Source organism: Leguminivora glycinivorella, chromosome 22 (assembly GCF_023078275.1).
Source record: "Leguminivora glycinivorella isolate SPB_JAAS2020 chromosome 22, LegGlyc_1.1, whole genome shotgun sequence".
Taxonomy (NCBI): domain Eukaryota; kingdom Metazoa; phylum Arthropoda; class Insecta; order Lepidoptera; family Tortricidae; genus Leguminivora; species Leguminivora glycinivorella.
In genome coordinates, this window is record NC_062992.1 from 10,260,284 (window position 1) to 10,272,486 (window position 12,203).

A 12,203-nucleotide genomic window follows, 5' to 3' on the forward strand; every position below is an offset into this window, starting at 1 on the left:
GCGATCGTTTCCGCATCGCATTACGCACATGAATCTATTGTGCGTCACATCTGTGTTTACTTACTCATTGCTTTTTGAAGCAATCGCTTTTATTTGTTTGAATTGCCTTACCTTGAATATACTTAAGTGAGCGTTATGGAATTTTTCATCACACCCGCACTTTAAATGTGCTTTTGCACGCAGGCGGAGCGTGAGTTATAGAAAAATCGTTCTCCCAAGGGAATAATGAAATTTCTTGTACCGTACTTAACTTTTTTACATCTATTTACATATTTTTTACATTGCGAGTGTGATGAAAAACATTGTGTGTAACTCGGGGAGTATGAATATTACTAATTCGAGTCTGTAAATCGCTCCGGCAAGCCGTCGCGATTTAACTTACTCTCGTTCGGAAATATCATTACAGTCTGGTACATTGGTGTTATAAGTTTTACGCGTCTGTACCTAGCAGTGGCGACGCGTGAAGATTTTCGTTGGTAAAGCCGGAGGGGTATTTGGGATTTGTTTTGTATGGACTTCTACAGATGCTGCAGATATTACTAAGGGAACCCGTTGGAAATCGAGTTGTATCGACGTTACGCCACTGGTACCTAGTTCGCCAAAATCTCTTAAAAAATCCTAGCTGCCAATTGGCAAAAGCAAAATGTTAATAAATGTTGTTCTCTTTGGACTTATACCTACGTTGATTCGGTAAATATTAGTTTTTACCTTGGTAAACTGTAGATATTGGCATTTAGTACCGTTTCGTAACTAAAAATTGGTAACCAGCTTCGAAACGGGAAAAAAATTCCAATTCGTAACTGGCTCCAAATTGGGACTTTCACATTACCGATTTGTAACCACGTTTGGTAACCGGCTTCGAAACGGGAAAAAGAATCCCGTGTTGTAGCTGGTTACAAAATGAGACTAAATCATTACCGATTCGTAGCCATGGTTGGAAAGCGCTTCCAAACTGGTTACAAAATGGGATTTTTTGCCATCATGAATACATGATTAATTCGAATAATGCTAACATTGGGTAATTATTTAGGGTCAACTAGGTTGACTAGGAACCCTTATAGTTTCGCTCTGTCCGTCTGTCCGTATGTACACCGTCCTAGCTTCGATTTGGTAAGAAACTCCGATCAGTAACTCGGGCCCAATACGTAACCAGCTACAAATAGGAAATTTTGTATTCCCATCTGTAGCCAGTTACAAAACTTAGTTACCAAACGGCACTACTCTGGCCCAATATGTAACCGGCTACAAAATGGGAATCAAGATTCCCGGTTTGTAGCCGGTTACGAAATTTTGGCTACCAAACGGTACTAAACCGATATTGGGCCATTCATGCGATCGTAGTCATGCGTAGTCAGCCTTGGGGCTGGCCATACAAATTGAGCACGTGACCCCCTGGGCTGGGCACACACATATTGTCCACGAGACCCCCTCTCCCCTCTCCCCTTCGTCAGTCTTTCATAAGTTGCGATGGGCAAATAATATTAAACAACAGCATTTACAATTTTATTAATGGTTCTGTATAAATAGTAAGTTTAATATAAATAGTAAGTTACTAACAAGCGATTTTTGGCCGGCACAAGTCGATTCAGCGTCGATAGGTTTGGGGAGATCGTATAGTGATGTCCCTCTCGCACTATTCCTGTGTGAGTATCTCCCTGAGGCGTCTGCGCAGGACCTTCTGCATTGCGTTTCTGGGAAGCTCCAGGACAAACCTCACGCCTCCGCGAAGCTGCATATACCAGGTCACCTGCAAAAAGCATTAGGAAGTAGTGATACGAGTTATACCAAGTTTTTTTTTTTTAGTATAAATAGGTAGACGTTTGACCACGATCACACCTGATGGTAAGTGATGATGCGGTCTACGGTGGAGCACGCTACAGACATTATCTATGTATATCGGTACAGGTCATAGATTATAAGGTTCGGCAAGAACTTGAGTAGAAATTAAATAGAGGCAATATGAAACACTTTTTAATATCTACTATTTCCCATTATATCTAGCCTCGTTTCTACAGGTCTGACCAGAAATATATGACTACGCGCCATGTTGCGGAATTTCATTGGAACTATTTTTATCAATTTTCTTCATATTAAAAATTCACACCGGCAGGACTCGAACCTGCGACCTTTGGCCTTGCCGGGGCCATCGCGCTTTCCAAATGGCCCCGGCAAGGCCAAAGGTCGCAGTGTTCGAGTCCTGCCGGAGGTGTGAATTTTTCTATTTTTCCTTTAATTTAAAATATATGTATCAGAATAACAGCGCCCTCCTGACAATAGTTATATATTTCTGGTCAGGATTTACAGGTATATCATAGACTACAATATACCTAGGACGTAGATGCTAGGTATACTTGTGTTTGTAACTGAAACACTCCTTTTTTCGTCCACGACACCTAGCGTCAAGTATCAGATTTATTGGTACCGCTGCTTGACACTAGATGTCATTAGTGTCGTGACAATTGAAATGTATTGCAAATTACAACTAAAATCACAAGCAGAAGTGGTTGAATAAATACTTTGTATTACTTTGTAAGTATAGTAAACTAGATAACACATCAATGTTATCAAAATATTTTGGATCAATTTATAGTAGTAATCGATTAAATCGTGAAGTGAGCGTTGATTCTCAGTTGATTAAGTTCTCACTTCTAACTCGGAGATATATCTATATACCTACCCAACAGGAAAAATGTCAATAGCGCGATGTAGAACATTCCAAATTCTAAAATCTATACCTGTTTAGCCACGTAGTGGACAAGTTCAGTCTCAGTAGCGGCGGTGCCTGCTCGCAACACCACGAAAGCGGTGGGTAGTTCTTCCCCCTCCACTCCAGCAGGTTTGCCCACCACTGCTGCCTCCTGCACCGCTGGGTGTTGCAGTAGTACGGATTCCACGTCTCCTGGAGACACCTTAAACGGAGAGAGGAATAAGTAAAGGAAGAGTTGTAACTATTTGTAGTGACATCTAGCGACAATCACCGGTCAAATAGCGTAAATTATCAGTACCACTACTCGATACTAGGTAGAACAGTTTACAACTTATATTACAAGCAGAAAGAATTGAAAACAGAATACTGATTAATACTATTGTAATATTAGCTAAAAATTGGTGAGTATTAGACTCTCGGTTCGACGCGACATCTATTGACAAGTAGCAGTACTGATAATTTACGCTATTTGACGCGTGATTGGCGCGTGATTGATGCGTGATTGCCGCTAGATGTAACTAAAAATAACTCGCATTTACTGATGTATGCAGGGCCGGATTAAGGGTAGAGCGAGTGGAGCGGCCGCTCTAGGCGCCGAATAGTAAGGGGGCGCCAAAATCGTCATTGCGTGGGCGCACACATAGCCCAAAATGGCGAGAGGAGCCGGAAATAAATTTTATTCAGATATTGAAAATCTAGATTTGTGATTGTGATTCAGATTATCTGCAAAGTTGCACCACAATGCCACCATGTACAACATTATAAGGTGGGACAAGCTTTGCTCTTCTGCAGTTCTGCAATTAGAGTCTGCCTGCCCTGCCTGCCTTTATTTTTTACATAATTGTAACAGTGTTTGACGGTGTATGATTAGTACCAATAAATGTATCTATCTATCTATCTAGAATCATGCAAAACGCTTTACTTGATCTAAGTGCCTAGTCTTAAAAAAAATATTTATAATGCTTACCTTTTGCCCCATGTAATTAATAACATCTTTCAGCCTGTTCACCAAATAAATTCGTTTTTGATCATCAAAGTAGCCCAGATCACCCGTCAGGTAGTACCCCTGCTCGTCCAAGTATGGCTCGGTTGCACCCAGGTAGTCCTTCATGAGACGTGGACCCCGGACACATAGCTCTCCACGCTGGTTCGGACCTAGAATTTTTCGCGTTTCTACATCCACGACCTGAAATGAACATTTATTAGGTACACAGACCAACCCCTATAGACATCCATTACAAGACGACTCGCGGTCGCCAGCCTTCCTAGTATTTGCACTGATATAAGCGCGGGCGCTCGCCGTGCCCGATCAGTAGCGACCAAGTAACAGACTCGAAAGCAGCGCGTGTTTTTCGCAGTAAAAAAATTGAAAAAGGGTATTTTGATGTCTTAAAGATGTCCACCTGTAGTGTGAAATGGTGTGGAAAGGTAACAAGAAGCTCAAATTTAAAAACAGACGTCATTACATTCCACATAAAAGTCATATTTATAATTTATTCAGAGCCGGCATAGGTCAACTTACATTGGCCACTTACGCGTCAGTAAAGGGACAGTCCCTTTCATCTGGCGCGACTGCCCGCCGTCCTTGAAACGGCCAATCACAGCGCGCTTAACACATTCCCCGCCCGCTCCTCGCACCCCTGGCACTGGTGACTCGTATCGCGAACAAAATATACAAGACTGCTACTCTATAGGAGGTTCTCTGTGATTAGGTATAACCGACTCGAGTGACAAGCGCTGGTGGCCTAGCGGCAAGAGCGTGCTACTTTCATTCCGGAGGTCGCGGGTTCGAACCCCGGCTCGTACTCAATGAGTTTTCGGAACTTATGTGCGAAATGTCATTTGATATTTTCCAGTCGCTTTTCGGTGAAGGAAAACATCGTGAGGAAACCGGACTAATTCCAATAAGGCCTTAGTTACCCTTCGGGTTGAAAGGTCAGATTGCAGTCGCTTTCGTAAAAAGTAGTGCCTACGCCAAATCTTGGGATTAGTTGTCAAAGCGGACCCCCGGCTCCCATGAGCCGTGGCAAATGCCGGGATAACGCAAGGAAGAAGAAGAAGAACCGACTCGAGTGACAAATTGTATCCCAATTGCATGTCTGTATGTTTAGTGTTAGCATAATATTGAGCGTGCAGCAGGGTAGGGCGTGCGGCGTTCGTGTCAAACGATTAATAGTTATTTGTTATACAAGGGGGCAAAGTTGTATTTTAACGCCGAGTGTGGAATTGAAAAACGAGCAAGTGAAAGGATTCTATAGTTGAACCGCGAGCGAAGCGAGTGGTTCGAGAGTAGAATCCTGAACTTGCGAGTTTTTTAACACACGAGAAGTAAAATACATTTGCACCCGAGTGTAACACAAAACTTTTCCCCTCACTATAGTGAGGAAACTACAACGCAAAAAATGCGTTTATCACTGTTTCCAGTAGTTCCACAGGTGGTAAATCATATTTATTACTAGATTCACCTACTTTTATCAATTTTAAAGCAGTCAATTTAACTTTATTCAAGGTCAAATTACTTTACCCACTAGTGGATAAAATGCGTTTTTACCCGCTGGTATTAAAGGACAAAACACGTGTGTCCGAGCTAGTGAGGGGAAAAGCTCATTGTGTCCTGACGAGGCGATGCTACATAGGGTGGTCGCTCCGAGCGTCTACTCAGGCCTGTCAAAGTTTACCCTATAGGCAAACCTCGGACACTGGCGATCAAATATATGAAAGAGGCGCGTTCCTAGCACACAGTCTAAGCTCGTGTAGGTGCAGAACGAGTACCATGCTGCTATGACTGAGATATGATCGACAGGTCGACTGTTCGCATTTTTGACAGGCGGTAACTGTGAGGTAACCGAGAGGGGGTGGGCGGCCCTTTCAGCGGGGAGCGGGAGTGGCCATACTGTACGATAGTACTCTTTATTATACTGTGCTATAGGTCTGAAAATGTATACAGTGGATACCTTGATTGTAACCCCTGGAACAGCGTAGCCAACGCAATAACCGTCTGCCTTCGGGTCCTGTTGTACCACATCGAAGTCAAACGCCTTATTTTGTGTTGTAGTAATGGAGCCAGTTTCCGTGGTGCCGTACAAATTTACTAGTTTGATACCAGGATATCTGCAAATACGGTTTAAAAATAAAAATAAAATATTACAGCCTAAAGCATACTTACAACTTAATAAGTAGTTTCAAATAGGTCCATGAAGCATTTCTAATGTGTGTCAGGAAGTTGCCAGCTCTTCGGGCACCAGTTAAGTCAACCAGTCGCTTCGCAGTCTGATAAACGATTGTGTTATGCGCGCCGGGAGTGCTGGGACCATATAGACCTTAATCTTATAAGTCTGTAGTCTGTACCTTTAGGTATTTGAATAAATTCAAATAAATGTAAACAAAACCTACCCTCAAAAGACTCCTTATGCCAGTTAAGAGTAATTTAAAACATTACACGACCAAAATAAGTAGGTTAAAGACAGGTTGCTCAGTGACAGATCCACTTGGTTTTTGTATTTGGTTCGTTAACCGACAAATGTTGTAACTACCCGAAAATGTAGAAATTAGTTGTTTACATTCTTTTAAATAGGTACCTAACCTAAAGTACAGAGTATACTAGTAGTTGATAATTTATAAGATTTAATATAATGATAATCTACCTTTCTTGTAGCAGTTTTGCAGTGCGGCGATTAAGCGGTGAGCCGACTGTACAGACTAGCTTGAGTGAACTCAAATCTGGAGCGTTTACCATCATTTCTATAATCGCAGGCACGGTGGGCATCGTATGCACCTAGGGTGCAAGAATGCAAAAATTAAAACTCTATAAAACTTTAATGATACATCATGTTCTTTGTTGCTAACAAAAAAATAAAACAAATGTTGATTTATTTGCCCCAAGGACTCATTGAACCAAAAATAAAAGATACCTTGATAGATAGCTACTTATAGACAAAAGTGTTGCTAGATACATTTCAGGCCTTAAGGTATTAACTATATCTAATATTAAGATTAACATACATGTATACTTCTGTAGTCGACATCACGGTGTGTTCAGTCAAAGGAACTTTTTACTTTGGATATGTTTAGGAAAATTAACGATAGAGAGTTGTGCAAGTTGTTCACTAGATGTCACTGTCATCCAAACTGGGTAATGACTGGTCGTAAAATGTAATAAGTATTTTTTGATGTCCAAAATTTTCGCTATATGTCGCTGTACCACCCGCAAACTAGCGAACTGCATTCTATGGCTAATTACATGTATTAAATTGTAAATTTTGTTAATGTCATCTTTTTTGACTAATAAGTTAGCGTTCAAATACTTAACGTGACTGGTTGATGAATGACCTTTTCAGAAATCCCGCTATAAATATGAAATCCCGCTATAAGGAACCTTTACGCATGGAAAGTCACAAGAAAAGTTGTAACTTAAATTATCTATTAAGATGGCGCTGCATTCGAAAGTTTTGACTGATAACTCTATACCATACTATTCAATATACTCTATGGTCGACTTCTAGCTAAACAGCAGATTTATTAGTATAGTTACTTGATAATAGATGCCACTAGTGTCGCGATAAACGAAACATGCATTGCTCAACAATTCACAATGAATTACTCTAAGTGCGTTTTCACATTATCCGATCCGATATCGGATGTCGGACCGATATCCCATACATTACAGGCGCCATCTTGGATTTTTTCTATTGAAATCCTTCCGACATCCGATATCGGATCGGATAATGTGAAAACGGCCTAACAATAGTTCTCCTTTTTTTATTGGAGACTGATAGGCGATCCACATGACTGTAATAGTAAGTGGTACGTGTAAGTATTAGTTGTATCAAGTTGTAGGTATACACTCGTAACTATTTACGGACTTGAAATCAATTAGGGTACTTAAAACTGACCTGAAATTCTTTAACATACTTCAAATCCACATCGCTTTCCGAGTAAACAACTGTTTGTCCAGAGCATAGTAATGTACACATCATATTGAAGTCATAAAAGGAAGTCCGATCGGGCTCCGAGAAGAAACCGACTTGCAAGGGTTCGGCGTACAAAGAATTGTAGTCAAAATACCTGAAAGTATGAAAGTAAGTATATAGAATGGTCACCTGCAACTGAGTGGCACTTGGTTAAAGTGAAATGGTAAAAAGCACAACCTATTGAGTGTAAACATGAAATACATAATCTGGCCCCGTAGCCAAATGGCATTTTTTCGATGCGAAACGCCGCAGAAATGTAGTCTGGCTCTGTCGCGCCTACACGCAAAAGCGATAGAGATAGATAGCTACGAACGAGATATTATCGTGAGCGTTTCGTGAACGTTTGTGCATTCGGCTAAGCACTACGGCTGACTCCTTTAATGTTAACTATTAAAGGAGTCAGTCATTAGTCAATCAGTTAACACTACAGGAAACAATAAATTTACATCCATAGTGAAAAGTAAGGGCGAATCGCCTAGCGTTGCAAGGTCATGTGCTGTGATGTGGAGCCAAGAATGACAGGTGACGACAAAATTAATTAGCTACGATGGAGACGGAACTAAAACAAAAGGAAGACGAAGAGGAAAAGGAGGAGGAGAGATTTGTGTGAGAAATTATAAGAATCGAAGACATGTCAAGTGTAAGATTGATAATGATAAATGACCCACCAAAGTGTGGCAAAAAATACATGCTGCGTCGACTCCAAGGAAAAGGGATGTCGATATTGATTCACGTTCAATTTGACTCACCACTGTGTAATCGAAATGCTCCTCGCAATAAGATTAAGGTGTGTCAGGAGGACGCCTTTGGATAACCCAGTTGTTCCAGATGAGAACGAGATCAGCGCTACGTCGGTCTGACCCTCCACGGCCGTTGGCTCAAACTGATCCATATCCACCTCTTGGCTTGACACTAGGGTCGCCACTGATTCCATACCTTCGACGTCATCGAAACAAATGAAGGTTTTGATGAAATTCGAACCCTTTAGTACATCACTGAAGGCCTCCAAGAATTTTCGAGTGCAGATTATATATTTCGGCTTTGTTAAGTTTAATTTATGCTTGAGGATTGCTGAAAGTTAGATATGCATATTTATAAATGGCAAAAAGACCAGTGACCGAATTCATTGCATGAACTGGTGTGGGTAGTCAAATACGCGTACAGATTTGATTTAGGCAGCATTCAAAAGTGAGTCTATGATAAGGACAAGCAATACATAGAACATATTGTCTGATTCGGATATCCCTAATATAATAAAAGATCCACAAGACCCCCAACCCCAGTTAGGTCGGTTCCTTTCCCTCACTCCCTCATGAAATCTTATTATGTTATCCGGTCTTCCTAACCTTCGCCACATTGTATGTCTATAAGAGCGAGTGTTGCGCCAGTCAGTATTACGGCAAGTCCAGTAGGGAAAGAAGTGCCGGGGGGTTCACCTGCCACCACCACCGTGTCTCCCTTCCCCACCCCCTGTTGCGTCAGACCCACTGACAGTCGGACTACAAACTGCGATACCTCCTTGAACGTAAGGTTGTATTTAGTAGTGTTGCTAATCTGCAAGCAAAAAAAAACTAAATTCGTGAATTTAGGGTGCGCGCCCACGGGCGACAAAGTTGCTCGGCGACTTTCGTATTTGTATGAAAAGTTGCGTCGCTTCACGCATAGACCAATGATGAGAGCGACATAAAAGTCGCTGCCAAAAGTTGCCCGTGTGCGCGCTCTCTTAGGCGTTTTTTAGCTTAAACTACAAATATTATACTTACTTAAAAATTGTATTTAAGTATCCAAAATTTGTTCATGACATTTTCGGGAGGTGTAATCAAAATATATCTATGTGATCGTGCTGGGATCTGGAATGAGTCAAAAGGACTACTACTGTGGGGAGATCCAGATAATAGTTATTTGTTATACAAGGGCGCAAAGTTGTATTTTAACGCCGAGTGTGGAATTGAAACACACGAGAAGTAAAATACATTTGTACCCGAGTGTAACACAAAACTTTTCCCCTCACTATAGCGAGGAAACTACAACGCAAAAAATGCGTTTATCACTGCTTCCAGTAGTTCCACAGGTGGTAAATCATCTTTATTACTAGATTTACCTACTTTTATCAATTTTAAAGCAGTTAATTTGACTTTATTCAAGGTCAAGTTACTTTACCCACTAGTGGATAAAATGCGTTTTTACCCGCTGGTATTAAAGGACACAACGCGTATTTCCGAGCTAGTGAGGGGAAAAATAAATACTTCAGTTCACTACTATTTATGAAAATTGAATACGATAAGAGCTATAATCGCTTGAAAGAAAAATCCGTGGGTGTGCAAATTCCGTGACGCCGAGTGTAGATAGGGTGACTGTATGATAACTTGATAAGAAGTTTTGTTTTATCCGAATATAGGACATTCCTACACAGATTAACTGAGTCCCACGGTATCGGTAGGCTCAAAAAGGCTTGTGTGAATTATGTACTAAGTACCTAGTTTGGGTATAAACTTACCAAACAATTACGCTCGGGGTCTGTCTCTCTCAGCCGGTCCAAAATAAATTTCCCAAAGTGCAAATGCGCAGGCACCAGTACTTCTCCTGCACCGTGCACAAGCATGGCTAATTATAACACCTCCTTTTTTATAAAACTGAAATGATACACACCGGTTTAGTAACGTCTATAGTTAGTATTTTACTTTTATTTACTCTTACCTTGAATCTTAGGCGTAATGTTTTATAGGCACACATGGTAATTCCACGGAGGTTGAAGTGAATGATAACACACACAGCTAAATGAAGATTAGTACTGATTGCAAAAAAAATAATGAACGAAATGAGTGAGTGAATGTAAAAAAAAACGATTAATATATTTTTGAAAAACATTATTATTTATTGATATACTTATCATTAATGGTATTAAAAGCAGTAAAACACACCGTCACTTGGCATATCTTCATATGATTTGTTAGGATTGATTATAAGGTTTTGGTTTTCGGTTAAATCATCTATCATAGGTTCTCTTTCCCTATTAAATGTGAACTCAGTATTACTAGCTGGAAGTCGCGGTGGCACGAATAAAATTTTGCTAAGGACAAACGATATTATTTTATTAAATTAAATTATCCGGTGAACTTTACAGCTCATATGAAATTTCACTTCCATATAAGTATTCAGCTATCGATATATTTTATATCGGAAGGATGTCTCTATGTTAATTGACGTTATTGCTACCGCGACTTCTATGTCTGCTAATAAGTAATGAAAAAATAGGTAAACACCATTTTAACAGCTACGATGATAAAATAAGGCAATTTATTACATATTATCTTTGATTTCTATGATTGATTTTCTATTTTGATTTTATATTACAATCATATATCTGACAATTAATTAATCACATACGAGATATTTTATTTTCTGTTTTGTTTGAAAATTGTTCTATAGACGTAATTCTTAACAAAATAATAAATAGAAACTTTTTGGTCTTTCTTACAATTCACTGTTGTATCTGCAGACGGTATACATAAGAACACTAATTTCAAAATCTCGTTGTCATTACATTTGCATGCCTTTTGTCTTTTGTTTTATCTACCATGTATGTTGTGGGCACAGAGAACCTCCTATAGAGTAGCAGTCTTGTATATTTTGTTCGCGATACGAGTCACCAGTGCCAGGGGTGCGAGGAGCGGGCGGGGAATGTGTTAAGCGCGCTGTGATTGGCCGTTTCAAGGACGGCGGGCAGTCGCGCCAGATGAAAGGGACTGTCCCTTTACTGACGCGTAAGTGGCCAATGTAAGTTGACCTATGCCGGCTCTGAATAAATTATAAATATGACTTTTATGTGGAATGTAATGACGTCTGTTTTTAAATTTGAGCTTCTTGTTACCTTTCCACACTACAGGTGGACATCTTTAAGACATCAAAATACCCTTTTTCAATTTTTTTACTGCGAAAAACACGCGCTGCTTTCGGGTCTGTTACTTGGTCGCTACTGATCGGGCACGGCGAGCGCCCGCGCTTATATCAGTGCAAATACTAGGAAGGCTGGCGACCGCGAGTCGTCTTGTAATGGATGTCTATAGGGGTTGGTCTGTGGTTGTGGGAATGAATAAAGTTCTTATCTATCTACATGACAGTGTGTGCGTACGCGTGTGCGTGGCCTCAACTGAGTTGAAATTACCTATATCTCATTATTAAACTAAGCTAGCTTTAGAAGATTACTAGGTAGGTACGTAACATATTATGCGACAACGGAGGAGTGCAGTTTAAAAAGGAACGAAGGTGGAAGGAAAGAGGTCCTTCTTTAGTATTAACACTAATTATCTATGAAATAAAAGTACGGAAACGGATTATATTGCGTATAGTGAATTTACAAAACATACCGACGTTTCGAACCCATTACAGCGTTCATTTATCTTTACTGCAGTTAATGAGATGTTAATAGTTATTTGGTATACCCTTGGGGCAAAGTTGTATTTTAACGCCGAGTGTGGAATTAATTTTTTAACACACGAGAAGTACAATACATTTTTTACCCGAGT

At 40.3% G+C, this 12,203-nt stretch overlaps 1 protein-coding gene across 4 annotated transcripts; it reads right to left on the reverse strand.

The window, feature by feature from the left end:
* Positions 1-1,489: 1,489 nt before the first annotated feature.
* LOC125237832 (luciferin 4-monooxygenase-like) lies at positions 1,490-10,418 on the reverse strand. 4 transcript variants are annotated; one of them, XM_048145040.1, is made up of 10 exons: positions 10,375-10,418; positions 10,175-10,310; positions 9,024-9,231; positions 8,427-8,748; positions 7,600-7,771; positions 6,352-6,482; positions 5,662-5,818; positions 3,675-3,893; positions 2,736-2,909; positions 1,490-1,747 (listed from the first exon to the last, which is right to left on the reverse strand). In XM_048145040.1, exons 2-10 carry the CDS (start codon positions 10,277-10,279, stop codon positions 1,634-1,636), a joined length of 1,602 nt encoding a protein of 533 aa, XP_048000997.1. In that variant the 5' UTR covers positions 10,280-10,310; positions 10,375-10,418; the 3' UTR covers positions 1,490-1,633. The 4 variants fall into 4 exon arrangements, with proteins under 4 accessions (XP_048000997.1, XP_048000998.1, XP_048000996.1 ...); XM_048145041.1 differs by lacking the exon at positions 10,375-10,418 and having other exon boundaries at positions 9,114-9,231; positions 10,175-10,348; XM_048145039.1 differs by lacking the exon at positions 10,375-10,418 and having other exon boundaries at positions 10,175-10,348.
* Between the last annotated feature and the right edge of the window lie 1,785 nt (positions 10,419-12,203).

Coding starts and splice junctions, on each gene's coding strand:
- LOC125237832 (XM_048145040.1), bottom strand. CDS start 10,279: ATGCTTGTGCACGGTGCAGGAGAAGTACTGGTGCCTGCGCATTTGCAC. Junction 5,819..6,351: donor GCAAAACTGCTACAAGAAAG/GTAGATTATCAT, acceptor CCGTATTTGCAG/ATATCCTGGTATCAAACTAG. Junction 3,894..5,661: donor TTCCAGGGGTTACAATCAAG/GTATCCACTGTA, acceptor TGTTCATTTCAG/GTCGTGGATGTAGAAACGCG.